Consider the following 19,101-nt stretch of genomic DNA (forward strand, 5'->3'; position numbering starts at 1 on the left):
GTGACTGGAAAGTCAGAACGGTCTTCGTCGGGTCTTTGCGTCGAGGGAGGCCCTTTGACAGTTCGGTGGGACGCTGCTTCATCCCTAGGAACCGTGGTTTCCAGTTTCCCCTGTGGGGACTCGGTGAACAGCCTCTGAAAGGAGCATAAGATGACGAGGGAACGCTAGGTGACGTGGGGCGGCGAGGTGATAGTGATTGTGATTGGAGGCCTTGACCAAGGCGAGGAGCTTGCTGGCCCATAAGGTACGCTTGAATCTCGCGGGGACGCTCACCGTAACGCGGGCACCGATCATCAGGGTGAAAGCCACGGAGACCAAGTTGGCGGTACTGGCAATGGCGGTAGACGTGACCCGCTTCGCCACAGTGGTAGCAGAGTGGACCAGCGACAGTGGTAGCAGAGTGGATGGTTATCTGACGTACGCCACACGCTGGCCTTTGCGGCGTTCTGTCGCGATCCAGACGGATGATAAGTTGGTGTAGTCGGAAACCTTGAGGCGGGTGGCGGAGTGCCCTGGAATCGATGGCTAGCCTGATACATTGTCCGCATGGTGGGATCAGGAGCATATGGTGCAGGAGATCGCAGAGCCGCCGCATAGGTCAGCACAGGGGCCTCAGGCTTTGTTGGCGCGAGTGGGGTGACCACCTGTCGGATCTCGATGTCTGCGATAGCACTTACGGGTGGTTGGGGTCCCGGTGCTTGGAGTTGGCGCAGCTCGTCCCGCACGACGCTTCTTATGAACTCTGCGAGGGCATGCCTCTCGCTGTCAGCCCCGATAGAACGTGCAGCAGGTGTCACATCGTGGCGTTCATACTGTGACGACCAATTCTGGAGAGTACACTCCATTGTGGTTGCTTCATTGATGAACTCAGCCACAGTCGTCGGTGGATTGCGCCCGAGTCCGGTGAAGAGCTGCTCTTTTACACCACGCTCTAAATGCCGCACCTTCTATTTCTCTGACATTGCAGGGTCGGCACGCTTGAAGATTCGAAGCATGTCCTCGACAAACATCGAAACTTTCTTGTTTGGTCATTGGTTCCGAAATGAGATGGCCTGCTCTGCTCTCTCTTTCCTTTCAGTGCTGCGGTACGCATCATGAAATTGTTGGCTGAACTCTTGCCACGTCGCAAAGGAACCCTCGTGATTCTCATACCACGTTTTGGCAGAGTCTTCTAACGCAAAGTAAACTCTCCGCAGCTTGCGAGCTTCATCCCGTTCATTGATGTTGGCAACTCGATCGAAGTGGTCGAGCCAGTCATCAACATCATCATAAAAATTCCCATGAAATGAACGTAGTGTTTGCGGCGCATGAAAAACATGCGGGAGAAAAAAATAGGCGTCATTGGTTTGACTCGCTTAGCTGGTAGTCGAAGTTGCCATCTCGTCCTGAGAGAGAGGACCGTATTCGGGAGATAGTCCTCGCAGGTGGCGACTGCTTCTTGCCGTGGAAGCTGTAGCTGTCTCTAAGTAGCTCGGTGTGTCGGCTGAAGATCCGCAGCCGAGGCGCATTTACCCCACACCTCCACCAGTGCCACGAACGAAATAACAGACAGCGATGAATCGACATCTTGCTCGCCCCCAGACCAAGAAGCAAAAGTCCTCTTCTTTCTCTAGTTCCAAGCGATTTCACGCTACAGTTATGGCTCATACCCATTACCTGTGACAATATATATATATATATATATATATATATATATATATATATATATATATAGTCTAGTAGATCCTCCATGAGCGGTCACAACGTGGTTTATTTCGACGTTTCGGCCTAGGGTCTGGCCTTCATCAGAAGTAAAGATATAGTTTGTTGGTGCTCAGCTTTATACATTCTCAAATCAGAGGGCAAGGAAAGAAAAAAAAGAAACGAAAAGGAAAGAAAAAAAGAAAGAAGAGAAAAATAATATACGGTGGACGCCCCTCGGGTGCCCCCCTTCCACTTTTCCTTCCACTTCCCCCCTAATCATTCTCCCCCCTCTCCCCTTCACCTTTCTGATGCCAGAGGTCTGTGTATGTTTCCGTTCACTAGCACATTCCTCCCGATCAGACGGCCCCTCCTGGCACTGGCAGTTCGGTGTGGGGCAAAAAAGAGCTTTTCAGGAAGTCCTAAGCCTTTAACTACTCGGGGTCCCGTAAACAATTCGTCGTAGAAGAACGGGGGCCGCGTATTGTGGCAGAGGCTGGTCAGCGGGCATTTTAGGAAGTTCTAAGCCTTAACTACTCCGCGCCCTGTCAACATTTCGTCGTAAAAATAGGGGTGCCCCGTATTGCGGTAGGCTGTGCAAGCGCGTGCAATGCGAATTCCTTGCCTGCTTCTAAATTACGCGTGTCTTGGGGGCCTCCCGGCTGTGCACATGGTTGCTGTTGGGCATATCGTGCATGGCACAATTGATTGGGTAGTAAAATAAAACAGAAAACAGACGATAGCTGCACTTGGGAAGAGTAGTTACACTTGGAATTCTTTCGGGTTGTCCAGTGCCCTTCGCAGCTGCAGTGCCGTGAACTTAGTTACTATTTTCATTGTTGCCGTTATTGTTTTCTGATGCTCTAATTGCTGCAAGTGTACCAGGATTCTCATTTATTCCTCTATCGAGGGTGTTAAATCTGTGGATAAGGTATGCCTCTCGTTGTTCACGTTCTCGATTTGATTTAAATCCCGTCTCTAAGAGCGTTACTGATAGTTTGTCGAATGCATGGTCGGGAAGATTGAGATGTTTTGATAGAGGTAGACTTGGGGCTGATTTCGCATGGGCTCTGTAATTATTGAAGCGAATCCTAAATGGTGTTTCTGTTTGTCCGATGTACTGCATACCACACACGTTGCATTCGAGTAGGTACATCAAATTAGAGGAATCGCATGTTAGGTTTCCTCGTATGTTAATCGAAAACTTGGATTGCGTGCTGGTTGCTTTGTCTGTTTCTCGCATCGCCTTACATACAAGACATCGTGGCTTTAAGCAAGGGCGGCTTGAATTATTGGAGGGTGATGTGTTAATTTGGGAGTGGACAAGGGTGTCTTTGAGGTTACGTGGTCGTCGGTAAACGAAGTACGAAAACTTGCTGACAAACGAATTAGACATGAAATGCATAAATCAACATTGCAAGTGTACCTTCGTGCTAGAATAGCCCCCAAGGGTATGACACTCTCCCTCACACCAGCCGCTACAAATCTAGATAAACACGACCAAATAACACGAAAAAACGTCCTCCTTGAGGCATCTCTTAAATTAACAGAACTTGCTCTTAATCATAGTGACAAGCAGGTAAAGAAACTGGTCGCTATGACCAACACCATTCTCCGCCACAACACTTTATCGAACGAAGAAATCACGCGATTAAGAGAATTTGAGCAGAATAAATACCAAGCCATCATGACCACAAAAATCCATAAACTCGAAAGAGACCATGTGCCCAAACCCGCGTTCCCTGATACAGTGCCTTATCATTACAACACCACCACCCAGAAAAACACTAATGGTACAAACGAGCATCCATCTAGAAACACACCGTGTGACACTGTGGTTGTAAACTTATCGGACACGAGCTTGTCACCTGACGAAGTAAAACTGCTATCTAAGGGACTAAGCTTCTGCCCGACCACAAAATTTTTCGATGAACTCCACTTACTCCGAGACCTCGACAACTTCGCTCGAAGCTTAAGGTTGCGCGAATATTTCTTGGACAGGCCTTCTAACCGCGAAACAATTCACCGTCGTAAATCAAATGATTGGACACCAAACAGAAATCGAGACAAGTGCTTGGACCTTTATATCACTGCAGTACAGAAAGATATAGTACACGAATACCACAGACAGAAAGGAAACCGAGAAAACTTGACCAAATCTGAAAAAATAAGTATGAAAAGTTTGGCATCTAGGACAGACATAACAATAAAACCCGCTGACAAAGGAGGAGCAATTGTAGTCCTTAATACAACCAACTACTCACAAGAAGCATACCGCCAACTAAACGACTCAACATTTTACGAACGCCTCCCAGGTGATCCGACAGACGAATACAAACGTATCGTATCAACAGAACTAAAGAAACTGTTGGACGCAGAAAAGATAACCAACACTGACCACAAACTGATGCAAGCAGCATACCCTCGTCCAGGTCGCTTCTACATCCTCCCAAAAATTCATAAACCCGGTAACCCAGGTCGACCAATCATATCAGGCATCGGTACAATAACTGAACCCATATCAGGGTACGTGGACAAACTAATAAGCCACATTCCATGCACCCTCGCGTCGTACATAAAAGACGCCACACATTTTCTTCGAGACATTACGGGTATCTGTGTGCCGAAAAACTCGTACTTGGTTACTCTTGATGTCTCTTCATTATATACAAATATTTTTCACGATGACGGCATAGCTGCATTACAACACATGTACGCAAAGCATAGACAATCTAACACCCCAGATTTCTCTGCCATTGCAACATTGACGAGGATGGTCCTCGAATTAAATTCATACGAGTTTAACCTAGAGTATTTTCGACAAATCAGCGGGACCGCTATGGGCACCGAAATGGCACCTAATTATGCCAGCATATTTACGGGAAAGCTAGAATCTGAATTTCTTGCACAAAGTTTCTTGAAACCAATGTTATACAGAAGATGCATAGACGACATCTTTCTTATTTGGACCCACAGCGAGGACGAACATCTCAGCTTTTTAGACACTTACAATGCTGTACATCCGAACATACACTTCACACACACATACGCGCAAGTTACCGTAAACTTTCTTGATGTTACCATAACGATAGAAGAAGAGAAGCTCTCTACAACCCTATATCGCAAACCAACGGATCGACAACAATACCTTCATTACCAAAGCGACCACCCACGCCACTGTAAAAACAGTATTCCATACAGCCAGGCTCACCGGATTAAGCGAATCTGCTCTAGAGACGCTGACTTTGACACGAGCTCACAGAGGCTAAAACTTATGCTCGAGCAACAAAAATACCCCCCACATGTAATTAATGACGCTGTTCAAAAAGCGAGAAAACTAAAGCGTGAAAACTTACTTTTGAAGCGACCACCACGAAAAGACCCACAACGAACAAACCTCTGCTTGACTTTCAGCACAAACTTCCCCAATGTAAACAAAATCCTTAAACGACATTACAACATTCTGGAACAAAGTGAACGTCTGAAACGCGCATTCCCATCCGCTCCAGGCGTCGTTTACCGACGACCACGTAACCTCAAAGACACCCTTGTCCACTCCCAAATTAACACATCACCCCCCTATAATTCATGCCGCCCTTGCTTAAAGCCACGATGTCTTGTATGTAAGGCGATGCGAGAAACAGACAAAGCAACCAGCACGCAATCCAAGTTTTCGATTAACATACGAGGAAACCTAACATGCGATTCCTCTAATGTGGTGTACCTACTCGAATGCAACGTGTGTGGTATGCAGTACATCGAACAAACAGAAGCACCATTTAGGATTCGCTTCAATAATCACAGAGCCCATGCGAAATCAGCCCCAAGTTTACCTCTATCAAAACATCTCAATCTTACCGACCATTCATTCGACAAACTATCAGTAACGCTCTTAGAGACGGGATTTAAATCAAATCGAGAACGTGAACAACGAGAGTCATACCTTATCCACCGATTTAACACCCTCGATAGAGGAATAAATGAGAATCCTGGTACACTTGCAACAATTAAAGCATTAGAAAACAATAACGGCAACAATGAAAATAGTAACTAAGTTCACGGCACTGCAGCTGCGAAGGACACTGGACAACCCAAAACAATTCCAAGTGTAACTACTCTTCCTAAGTGCAGCTGTCGTCTGTTTTCTGTTTTATTTTACTACCCAATCAATTGTGCCATGCACGACATGCCCAACAGCAACCATGTGCACAGCCGGGAGGCCCCCACGACACGCGTAATTTAGAAGCGGGCAAGGAATTCGCATTGCACGCGCTTGCACAGCCTACCGCAATACGGGGCACCCCTATTTTTACGACGAAATGTCGACAGGGCGCGGAGTAGTTAAAGGCTTAGAACTTCCTAAAATGCTCGCTGACCAGCCTCTGCCACAATACGCGGCCCCCGTCCTTCTACGACGAATTGTTTACGAGACCCCGAGTAGTTAAATGCTTAGGACTTCCTGAAAAGCTCTTTTTTGCCCCACACCGAACCGCCAGTGCCAGGAGGGGCCGTCTGATCGGGAGGAATGCGCTAGTGAACGGAAACATACACATACCGCTGACATCAGAAAGGTGAAGGGGAGAGGGGGGGAGAGATGAGGGCGGAAGTGGAAGGAAAAGTGGAAGGGGGGCACCCGAGGGGCGTCCACCGTATATTATTTTTCTCTTTTTTTCTTTTTTTTCTTTCCTTTTCGTTTTTCTTCTTTCCTTTTTTTCCCTCTTTTCTTGCCCTCTGATTTCAGATTGTATAAAGCTGAGCACCAACAAACTATATCTTTATTCCTGATGAAGGCCAGACTCTAGGCCGAAACGTCGAAATAAACCGCGTTGTGACCGCTCACGGAGGATCTACTAGACTATATGCAACGCTACGGCCACTCAACCACCATGCCTGCCTATATATATATATATATATATGATTGCGAAATGTCTTGACGTTTTTTCTCGTTCTAGAACGCTAGTTCATTATGCTCCATTTTGAGCGTCAGTGTCTTGGTGCTTATTTCTAGTGAGTTCTAAAGTTCCCCTTTCTTACCTGGCACGATGTAAACGAGAACGCCGAGGACAAAGTTGACGACAATAAGAATGGTAAGTGCAAAGGAGTACACTCTGAGCAGGAAGGTGTTCTCCCGCAGTGCCCCGACGCAGCCGCACGAGCTGATGGTGAACAGCGCAAGCCCGAATAGGAAGAGCAGCACCTCCATATGTGTTAGCAGCATTCCCGAGATATCCAGGCGTTCCAGTACGTGCTCCTCTTCCCTGTCCCACGAATCCATGAACATCCTCAAGGCAGCCCAGATTAGGGAGATGCCCACAAACCACAGGAGAAGGTTGAGAAGAAGCAGCGGGCATCGCACCTGTAAGTCGACAGCGAGAGCAACTTTGCACTAACTAGCATGCTCCCTCTAACAAGTTGGTTCTTGAAATGCCTCCAAAATTATCTGAAATTGCAGGACACCATTGGTGGCTTCATTCCTTCAGGATGATCTTTCGGGGCGGCACTGACAGACATGTGAAGTTGAGAGATGTCGTAAGCCATCCTGCCACTGCAGTAGCCACTGCCAATAGTTTGCCAGAGTAATTTAAAACTGAACTGATCATTTTTTTAGATTACAGAGCAAGTGTACGCTAGCAATTCAAACCAACCAACGAAATCCAACCTATTTCAGCGGTTTTTACATGACACGCGTGTCAGGATGATCATGTTTGCACCAGTCGTGTATTTCGTGATTTACTGACGTCACATAACACTCAATTTGGTAAGTGTGAAGCTATCAAAACGACTTCAAGCACGTCTTGAAGGGCTCAATGTACTCCAACGTAGCGTTGAAGCGCGCGCACGTTGGGAACAGCAGCGCTACCTTAGCAAAACGCGAGCACTCTATAGTCTGACGCCAGGCACGACCAGCGTCTGTCGGCGCGGCCCGACGGCAACTGGCACGAAATGCGACATGCTGCATTTCGCGCCAATGCGTCAGCCAGAGAAAACTATGTCTCCCGATTTTCGTTACCGAGGAACGCCGGATGCACTGAAATGCGCATGCGTCAAAGAAACACAACGCGGCGCGCGCCTGCGATTATATGGCAGGACCAGCGCCTGGCGTGCACTAACGCTGGCTTGACGCGACAAAATTAACGCCAGCGAGCACCCGCATCGCGTCACGTCTAAATGTATTGGCGCCTCGACTGTAGCATGCCGTCATGTTCTCACATGACCCGCATCTCATGACTATCATGTTTGCAGCAGTCACATACCTTCGTCATCAATTGGGTCACATAATACCAAATTTGGCATACGTGAAGCTAGCGAAATAGCCACAAGCGCATCATTAGTGTGGCTTGTAGTCATGTTCTTACATGACACGCATCTCGTGATTATCATGTTTGGATGTGTCATTTACCAATGTCGTCCGTTCGCGCCGCGTAATACCACAATTGGTACAAGGGAAGCTAGCTTAATGGCCACGAGCACATCATGAGCGTAGAATGTAGCCATGTTCTTACATGACACAGATTTCATGTTTATCATGTTTGCACCAGTATATTATCTTCGTCATTCATTCACGTGCCATAATACCAGATTTGGTATACCTGAAGCTAGCGAAACGGCCAACAGCGCGTCATGAGCCTGGCAAGTAGTCATGTTGTTACATTACACGCGTCTTATGAATATCAAGTTCGCACCAGTCACATATCATCTTCATCCATTTACGTACTGCAATACGAAATTTGGTATGTTTGGCGCTAGCGAAACGGCTGCGAGCGCATCGTGAGTGTGGCATGTAGCCATGTTGTCACAAGACACGCATGTCACGATTTTCATGTTATGATCTGTCGCTTGTGTTCGCCATGCAATCACGCTTTACCATACTAGCTTTCCAGCATGCCATGGGAACGAAACCTCCGCAAGAGCTGCAGGACTATGAAATGTAAGTCATGACATTCATGACATACATATCATGACTTTCTTGTTATAATTAGTCAAATATGTTCTTCATGCAGTCAAGGTATGCCATGCCAAGTTTGGTATCGATGGCCAGGAGAGCTAAAACTTGTAGGACGCTAGATAGATAGATAGATAGATAGATAGATAGATAGATAGATAGATAGATAGATAGACAGACAGACAGACAGACAGACAGACAGACAGACAGGCAGACAGACAGACAGACAGACAGATAGATAGATAGATAGATAGATAGATAGATAGATAGATAGATAGATAGATAGACTGAAAGTGCTTACAGTTCACTAAAAGCGCTTTGTTTTAAAACAAGTTTTTATATAAATTAAAAAAAAAACTACTTTGGCCATCTATCACAAAGATCTTAAAATTCGTATTACTAATGAAATATTTAGTTTTACGTGTGAAAGGCACAATATATTGCACGTCATTTGGCGCACTTCAAATAATTAGAGCCGCTGTAAGTTCGTCTCTTCCTAAAATATTGATCTAAAATACCAGCGCAGGCTTTCTCTCTGCGTCTTGTTACCATCCATGTGCTCATACCCCAGCTGGTCAAGAAACCCATGCTCCCGTGCTTACAAAAACTATGCCATTCCTGCTTATCCATCATTCTGGTACTCACTTACGACTAATTCTGAATAGGAGGGTGGGAAAACACGGACACCAGCAATAAATCATGAAACCTACAAGATCTGACTGTTCAGTGCCTTATATTCTTCGTAATTCTTAGAGGAAATATTCTATTGGCGTTATTGTAGAAGGTACCCAATATCAATGCGGAATGCGTGTGAAAATATTTGTAAGGAATTCTCAGAATTTCTATGCTATTGATTCCGTCTCTGCCAAAAAAGCTGACGCTTTGGTACTTCCTAATACGCACACACTGCTTTGCGAAAAGGTGCGCTGCTGAATGAGCAGCACGATGGGTCGCTCATTAACCAATGTTTATCTTTCAACGTCTGCAACTTCTTGTACGTAAGCTTGCAATATGAGCAGGTTGTGTACATCACATGAACTCACCGCTGGATTGACGTCAAGCAGGACCGTCTCCTCCTTCTCTAGGCTGCACACCGACACTGGCTGTCTCAGCGAGCTAGTGCATTTACTTAATCGACCCCTGGATTGTTCAGACATGAGGCTGAGAACGTCAGTGAATGTCCACTTTGCAGCTCAAAAAGCGCTTGCACGTAACAAGAGTTTTCAGTTACACCAACCAATGATCGCCTTCTTCTGCATGTTGACGTTCTTTTGTGGCTAATACCCACTGTGGGAGATGGGCAAAGAATTGGGGGGTCTTACTAAATCTTATGGAGTTGTTATCCTTGTTGTTGTTATTTTTGTCTCTACACAAGGTTTGTACCCAATGGAGGGGATTGGCTAATTATAAGGGGAATTCTCCAAATATTCCCTGGATTGTTTAATTCCAAGGAACGAATGTGTAGAGGCCTTCCCAGAATAAAGACCTTGTCTTTTTCTATAATGCGTGCAACTTGATGGAGATAAGGGCCCATTACCAATACTTGTTCTTTTCCACTATTCACTTTACGGATGTTTTAGTTTCTCAAGAAGAACACCGAACAATGCACTATATTTTAATCAAATCTTACCTTCATTCGTAATGAGTTAGAAAATAATCTTTTTATGTGGTTATTCGTGCTATTACTTCAGTTTGATTTTTTTAGGAATACTCACAATCTCATCAGTGATGCTTACAGCAGTTGGTCAAAATGGCGTGAAAACAATAGAGCACTCACTCACACCATTTCACCATCTGGCTTAATGTTCTTAAAAAAAAGAAGAAACATAGCGACAAATCGCTTTTGTAAATCTAAAATAATGAAAGTGAAAAGAGAATGATAAACTCAAGAAATCGAAAATTGATGACAAGTTTACACCAGCCTTCCCGAAATTTTTAATTACAGGTGAGAAAGAAAGAGTTGAACACATATAAGTGACTAAGTCTCCTCATACATCTACTGCCAAAATGATTCGTAATGCAATGCAATTATCAGTGCTTCGATTTTAAGCGAAACGCAGATTTCCTAATTATTTCTTTTAGAGGGAACTCTGTGGCAGTCGTTGCTGAGCCATATTGCGAATAATTGCTTTCTGAATAAAGAATAATGGAAAGCGCGTGGGTTCCCGTGGATTCGTACTTGAATATTAGAACATTGGGTATGTTTCAATACTCGCCATAGACGGGTAAATAGGCAGCTGAATGGACGGCAGCCATTTTAAGTCCCATTCCAATTATCTCGTAGAAGGCAAATAGACAGCTCCGAGAAGACCGCATCGTAGACAAATACGATGCACGCTACTTTGCTGTCTATACAAGATGGCGACTCAACAATTCGCTCAGATATGTCGGATCTCGCCCGAATGGTCATCTGCACCCAAGTAGACACTTCGCCACATACTCATTGTGAGTAACGTCTATTTTTTAATTTGAACACGAAATAAGCTACAAAATACAATCTTTACATTTGCATATTTTAGCTTTCTTTTCGTGACGCGAGGCAGTGCCTCATCGCGTAGAAGCCGGCTTTCCTCAGAGAGGAAAACCAGACAATGGTAGAGCGTATATCAAATGAAATTCAGGAGTTAGAAGGAGAGTGCGAGATAACTATTCTAGGTGATTTGAATGTGCACATAGAAGATATAGATGGGTATACCGACCCAACAGGCAAATTGATTATGGCTATGTGTGAAAGGCATGATTTGATCATTTTCAACAGTACGAGAAGTGTGAAGGGCAAATAACACAGGAGGTAGGAAGGCTGCAGTCGACGATAGATTACGTACTGATGTCTCATAGGATGTATCATATGCTCAGGGGAATGCACATAGATGAAGGTGGCTCAAGAAGTCTGGGTAGCAATCACAAAAGTATCAAGCTAAGTTTTGGAAGAGCAGTGAAAGTGGGAAGGAGACAAGATGAGCAACTACAGGAAAATTTTTATTCAGAAAGGCAAATAGACATAGCTACTAAATAAATTGAGAATGTAATCACTGAGAATAATAAAACAGTGTGGACATATACGAATCTAATTAGGCTGTTTGAGCTAGAGCTTGCTCAGACACGTCACAAGTGACCCCGGAAAAGAAGACACAAACCCAAAAGTTGGTGGGTTGAGGAAGTTAAGAGAGCCATAGCAAAACGTCAGAAAGCCTCTAGGAAACACAGACATGCTATGCAGCGGGGTGAACCGATAGATGATGTTGAAAGAAAATGGGAAAGCTTTCTAAGCAGTAGAAGGAATGCATCCCTTCTGATCAATGAAAAGATTAGAAGAAAGGGAGCTCAGTGGCTGGCAGAAGTACATAAAAAAGGTAGAAAGGTAGCTGCGAAATTTCAGAACCATCTAAACTCTCTAAGAAATGAGACCAGCCTAGAGCAGAGGTTTATAACTACAGCTCAAGATGCTAGGCTGGAAGGAGACGAAGCTATTGAATATATAAGAACAGGAGTGACAGAAACATTTCAAACAAAGAAGTGCTTTAGGCAACACAATAAACAAGGATAAATCGAGTGGCACAATGGCTCCATTTTCACAATGAGAGTAGGAAAGGGCTGAGAAGGGGGTTCTAGTAGTACACCAACAGGCCCATATGGCATTCCAATTATGCTGATAAAGACATTAGGTCCGAAGCCGTAAGCAGGCTTTGAGAGAGGCAGTGAGCAAAAAACTAATCAATGGTGAAGTTCCGATGCATGGAAACTTAGCAGGATGAGCATAATCTATAAAAAAGGGGGACAAAGTTGACATAAAGAACTACCGTTCAATAATAGTGACATCAGTGGTCTACAGGCTGGCGATGCAGATTATAAATGAAAGACTGCAGGCATGGATAGAGGATGAGGGGTGCTGGGGGAACTGCAAATCGAGTTTCGGAAACACAGGAGGTTGCAAGACAATCTGTCCTCACTGACGCAGTGCATCAAAATAGCAGAAAAAAAACACAGGTTCCTGTGGCTAGCATTTTTGGATATCAAGGGAGTGTACGATAGCGTGCTTCAAGAGGAACTGTGTGGAATACTAGACACACTAGGGGTGGAAGATGTAGTCACTAATCTTATCAAGGATATCTCTAAAGGTAATAAGGTAATTATAAAGTGGGTAAAACAGGTACCCAAGCCTACAGAAGTAAAACTGGGGCTTAGACAGGGGTGTCCTCGGTCACCCTTATTATTCATGATGTACCCACGAGGATTAGAGGCCAAATTAGAGGGAAGTGGACTGGGATTTAACCTCTCTTCCATCAAACAAGAAAAACTCATTGAACAGGAACTACCAGCATCGATGTACGAAGATGATATAGTGCTAATGGCTGACAACAAGGACAATTTACGGAGATTGGTGGACATCTGCGGTAATTAGAGAGGTAGGTTAGATTTCCTATGCAGTAAAAAAATCAGCAGTCATGACATTTACTTACAATAAAGGTAGTTAGCTTAGAATACAGGAGGTCACGACAGAGATCAGAGGTAAATACAAATATCTGGGCGTATGGATAAGCAATGAGGCCGAGTACCTAAGGGAACACGAAATATACGTGACGACTAAAGGTAAGAGAAATGCAGCGGTAATGAAAAACAGGGCACTGTGAAATTACAATAGGTATGATGTTGTGAGAGGAATTCGCAAAGGGGTCATGGTTCCTTGTCTGACATTCGGCAATGTGGTCTTGTGCATGAGATCGAAAGTTCAAGCAAGATTATAAACTAAGCAACGTGGAATAGGTAGGCTTGTCTTAGGAGCTCACGGGAATACATCAAATCAGGGGGTACAGGGTGATATGGGATGGACATCATTTGAGGGCACAGAAGCTAGCAACAGGATAAAACTTGAGAAGGGATTGAGAGAAATGGGGGAGAAGTGTTCGGCTAGGAAGGTATTCAGTTACTTTTAAAATGAAGAAGGTCAACACAAAATGGAAGAAGCGAACCAGAAAATTGACTGGTAAATACTTAGAAAAGAGCAGGGGGCCAAACCAAGAAGAATTATCGGTAAAGAAGAAGGTGAAGGAATCTGAGACCAATATGTGGAGAGTTGGCATGATTAAGAAGTCCGCACTAGAAATCTATCGAACATTTAGGCAGGAAATGGCCAAGTAAAGGAACTATGATGATACTCGGTGTAGTTATCTACTGTTTGAGGCCAGGACGGGAGTATTGCGAACCAAAAAATATTGGGCCAAATACGAAAGGGTTGACTCGGTAAGCAGTGCGTGTGGAGAGGAAGAGGAAAAGGCCGAACACTTGATAATGTTCTGTGAAGGGCTTCATCTTTTAGTTCAGGATGATGGCGCAGAGTTTTTCAAAGCACTGGGGTTTAGGGACAGGAAGTGCAAGATAGACTTTAAGCGGGTAGAAATAACTAGAAGGAGTTTATCCGATTGGTGGCTAAAGTCAAGGCACGAGTGAAAGTTAAACACTTCGCTGCAAATTACGAATTCACAACCTCACTATTTCAGGGAAAAAAGATTAATTTTGTTTTTCGTTCTTTAAGTATTACGGCTCGGTGGCACTTGCCACCGCCCGATCTAAAGGGTACAGCCATGTCCATCCATCCATCCATCCATCCATCCATCCATCCATCCATCCATCCATCCATCCATCCATCCGTCCATCCATCCATCCATCCATCCATCCATCCATCCATCCATCCATCCATCCATCCATCCATCCATCCATCCATCCATCCATCCGTCCGTCCGTCCGTCCGTCCGTCCGTCCATCCATCCATCCATCCATCCATCCATCCATCAATCCATTCATCCATCCATCCATCTATCGGACGGACGGACAGATGGATGTCCGTCCGCCCGTCCGTCCGTCCGTCCGTCCATCCATCAATCCATCCAAACGTGTTCCTTTTCTCGAACAGCATGGGCTCGATACTGTCTTCTGAGCTGTCTGCGTAGATGGTTTAAGTGCTCTCTAAGAATTTGAACACAGCAAATATTCTGGGTTTTTCGTTTTAGGGCTCCGGTTCTGGATGAGCACTTGGCCTGGGGTGGACGGCTTTATATGTGCGAGTTCAAACGCAGCAGCACTCAAAATTTTTGGTTTCGTTGTTGAGAGGCTTGCTTGTATTTGCTCGTCGGAGCGAGTGGACGCGCGTCGTGTCGGCTCCGGTTTCAACGAATGTTTTGCAGTGGAAGTCACCTAGAAGCCCACAAAACTTTGGTACCCGCGTATTCAGCTTGTCATCAGGAATCGCCCGGCACCAAGTTCCAGGTGGGGACTTGAATTTCTACTCCTTTACTGACGCATTTTTGTCAACCACGCTTGCGAGAGAGATAGGCCTAACGCCTGCCAAGCCACCGGCAGCGCAGCTGCCAGAGACGCTGCTGCCTAGGCCGGCCTAGCTCTGCGGGCACCAAGAAACGCCGGTAGGTGCGTTTGACGCGTCCGACTTTTTGAGAAGAAATGGAGGTCACTGTGGAGGGAGAACCCATTTCTCGTGAAGAATTCGAAGAAAGTACAGGATGGAGCACCGTAGGATCAAAGAAGTCGACCCGCGGGCAATCACTAGAACCCGGTGCAGATTCTCAACGAGGGAATAACAGCAGGAAACGGCGTGAGCAATGCCTGAGTCAAATAACAAGATTAAGCCGGATGCCTTCACTGCCCCGAGGTGGCTACCAGATCATCATCTGACCTAAAGGCGACCTTTGACTCACCGATCATGGAGCCGCCCGACTGGCGACTAGCATTTACCACGCTGCTGAAATTCCGAGAGACGCCCAAGATGAGGACACAGTATGCCCGAATTTCCAGCAAAATATCATCGTTGTGAGCACACCCATCGAGGCGCATGCTGATAGGTACCAGAAAATTTCTCGCATTGTGGTCGGCAACAAGACGTACGATACCAGCGCATATGAAGCAGCACCAGACGGTACGTCAAAAGGCGTGATACGTGATATCCCGTTGGAAGATACTGCCCGAGATATTACAGCTAATGTGATTACAACAAAGAACCCTACAGCCATAGCTGCAAAACGCCTCAGCAACACAACGACGGTGATCGTACTGTTCGCTGGCCTTCGCGTGCCAACATACGTTCGATACGGTGAGGCAATGTTGAAGTGCTCCCTTTAGCGCAAACAGATAGAGACGTGTTGCCAATGCGGTCGCCTGGGGCACCGCGCAGATGTATGCCCAAACCCGACAGACCACGTGTGCCGTGGCTGTGGTACGACCAACCCCACGCAAGATCACCAATGCCAGCCCACTTGTCAACTATGCGGCGGCGACCACCAGACGGCCGAGAAGGCGTGCAGGGCACGTTACAAGACGCCGTACCTGATGAAGCGCCGGCGATGGGAGCGACAACAACAACAATATGAAGACTACCCGACGAAGCCAACGCCTGTCGACAACATCCTCGAGCAGCGGGACACTACCCCTACCCGGAAGCCCGGAAAAAAAGCCTGGTTGAGATCTCGGTCGCGGTCTAGGTCGCGGTCTCGCCCCCCGCCCCGCTCCCGGCCCCAATCCCGGCCCCGCTCCCGACGCCGCTCCCGGTCGCAGTCAACATCTCGGAGCCGTACACCTAGACCTGGCGCAACCTTCAAGGTGGGCTGGGTAGACGTAGTCAAGGTGGCGCGCTCGGGGTCTGAGGAGGCCGCTTCTCAAGGCAAACTTGATAAATTAGAGGCTGAAATAGCACAGGTAAAGCAGATGTTAGCACAATGTAACCAGAAAATGACAGCTTTAGGAGAGGAAAACAGGACCCTTAAGGAGGAGTTACACCACTATAAAAAACAAAACATGCTCCACCAGTAGCACCACCGCTCTCAGCTGTTACACCCAGTGAAAAAATGGAGGAAGGTGCAACACCACCACCTCCCAAGCGCAGAGCCGAAACCCAGGCCAATGAATACAAACCCGCACGCGTGACGCCCGAGAATAAAGTCCTGAAGGAAGTTCAGCAATCTGTCAAAGAAATAAATGAGTGGATGAGCAACGCATGCCGACTGATCTCAGCCCTTACTGACCGCGTAGAGACTATAGCTAAAATTACCCAGCAACAAAACGAACACCTACAGCAGCGACTCATCGCTGTGGAGGCTAGAATAACCCCTCTGCCACTTAGCGGACTGGACCCCACAGCGAATGTAAAGCAACCTTCCTCGTCGGCATTCAGTGTGATACAGCCGGCGACATTCCTACCCCCTGCATCTCATCATAGCTAGAAATCACGCCTACACAATTTGGCAATGGAGTTGTAGAAGCTACGCGAATAAGCAAGCAAATCTTCACCAATACCTAAAGGGGAAAGTTAAGCCCGATATCATTTTATTGCAGGAGACACATTGTCTCACTAAATTGGCAGGCTACCGCTCGATCGGACTTGCCAACGGGGAGACGACTGTCCTTACCACCCTAGTTAGACGAAACCTTACGTTCACGCAACACGACACGGAAATTACCAATATAGACAATATATTTATTGAACTCGTTCCGCAACGCAAGACACAGGAAAGTCTTTTAGGGGCGAAGCTCCTTAGGGCGTGGGCTGTGCGTCCCCTGTATCCTGTATGTAGCCACCTCTAGTTTAGTTCTTGCAGTGCTCACTAGATGGCGGTACCGTCCCCTGTATGTAGCCACCTATAGTTTATTTCTTGCAGTGTTCACTAGATGGCGGTACCGTCTCCTGTATGTAGCCACCTCTCGTTTAGTTCTTGTAGTGTTTACTAGATGGTGGTACTTGTAGCTGATGATGAAAAGATGCAAGATGTTATAAACTAGAAAGCGGTACTTGTAGTTGATGAAAGACGCGAGATCTTATAAAATAGGAATGATGTCACATATGGCGCGTGTCATTGGTTGAAGGCAATCGTTCGATTTAGTGCGGCGACGTACGCTAGGGGGAGCGATGTAATAAAATCGAGTGGGCAAAATGTACAGAGGATTCATGGTTTACCAGGTTTACCTCCGGAGCTTCGCCCACTCATCATCATTCACTTCGTGGATATGGCGGAATTTTTATACTAAACATATACAGCAACCTTAAACAAAAGAAGCACAGATTTCTCACACTCTTTAAACGCGCCCTCAACATCGCTGGCCAAAATCCCATCTTAATAGCGGGGGACTTCAACGCACCACACACTGCCTGGGGATACTCTTATGTGTTTCCTAAAGGTAGGGCCCTCTGGTTTGACTCGCAGCAAGAGGGATTAACTCTCATCACCAACCATAGCACACCCACACGTGCGGGCAATAGCTCCAGTAAAGACAAAACGCCTGATCGGACGTTCACGAGAAACACATCAGCAGCCACCTGGAAAAATACCCTAGAGGACCTGGGTAGCGACCACTACATCATCGAGGTACATGTTCAAGGTGGCCCACGTAAATCCGCGGGAAAAGAGCTAAAGTTGGTAGACTGGACCCAGTTCCGCAAATCACGTGAGAACCAGGTCCAACCCATCTGCGACATAGAGGACTGGATACACACGCTTAAACAGGATATTAATAATGCCACCCGAATCGTACCTCCCGAGGCACACCTCGAACAGATCGATAGCCGGCTCCTCCACATGTGGGAGGCAAAGCAATCGCTCCAACAGAAGTGGAAGACACAGAAACACAACAGAAACCTCAGGAAACGCATAGCACTTCTTAACACAGAGATAGAGATGTATACAACACAGCTAAGCCGGCAACACTGGGATGAAACTTGCGATGCGATGGACAGGCAGCTAAGTCTTAGTAAAACTTCGCATTTTCTACGGTTCCTGCTCGACCCAGAAGACAGCAAAACCGCCCAACGACAAATCATCAACAAACTAATACATGCTTACAAGGGCACCGACGAGGAGTTCTTAGGGAGGTAGAGCTCAAATATATCTCTCAGGCTCCTACTCAGCAGCATCCAGAATATACGGGCCAGATCAACACTACTCTAGACGAAGAATTCACCGAAGCGGATATCCGTGCCGCCCTACAAAAACTTAACACCAAATCTGCACCAGGTCCGGATAACATCACAAATAAGATGATACGCAATTTGGACGATGAGTCGATCACGCATATCACAGACTATATTAATAACTGCTGGAACACCAGAATCTTGCCCCCGCATTGGAAAACGGCCAAGGTGATTCTGATTCCGAAACCAGGCAAACCACTGAATACTGACAATCTTAGGCCCATCTCCTTATTATCTTGCCTAGGCAAATTGATGGAACACGCTTTCCTGGCTAGACTGACAAATTACCTCGAAGACAGTGATTTTTTCCCGCACACCATGATTGGCTTCCGCAGGCATCTTTCAACGCAGGATGCCATGTTGCAGCTTAAGCATCACATCATAGACAGTACGGGACGCTCCACTAAGGGCATACTTGGTCTTGATCTGAAGAAGGCTTTTGACTCTGTCACGCATAGCACCATTCTAAATCAGGTCAATACCCTAAACTTGAGGCTTCGCACGTACA

The 19,101-nt window shown here is 46.2% G+C and overlaps 1 protein-coding gene across 1 annotated transcript in view; it reads right to left on the reverse strand.

The window, feature by feature from the left end:
* LOC142784769 (tetraspanin-33-like) overlaps positions 1 to 15,469 on the reverse strand; it is a 33,908-nt gene extending 18,439 nt beyond the window's left edge. The window contains exons 1-3 of the mRNA XM_075883269.1: positions 15,312 to 15,469; positions 9,667 to 9,763; positions 6,715 to 7,036 (exon numbers count right to left, since the gene is read on the reverse strand). Of these exons, the coding sequence (XP_075739384.1) occupies positions 6,715 to 7,036; positions 9,667 to 9,763; positions 15,312 to 15,469 (577 nt within the window). The remainder of the gene's footprint in view (positions 1 to 6,714; positions 7,037 to 9,666; positions 9,764 to 15,311) is intronic.
* Between the last annotated feature and the right edge of the window lie 3,632 nt (positions 15,470 to 19,101).

This window comes from Rhipicephalus microplus, unplaced genomic scaffold, assembly GCF_043290135.1.
Source record: "Rhipicephalus microplus isolate Deutch F79 unplaced genomic scaffold, USDA_Rmic scaffold_15, whole genome shotgun sequence".
Taxonomy (NCBI): domain Eukaryota; kingdom Metazoa; phylum Arthropoda; class Arachnida; order Ixodida; family Ixodidae; genus Rhipicephalus; species Rhipicephalus microplus.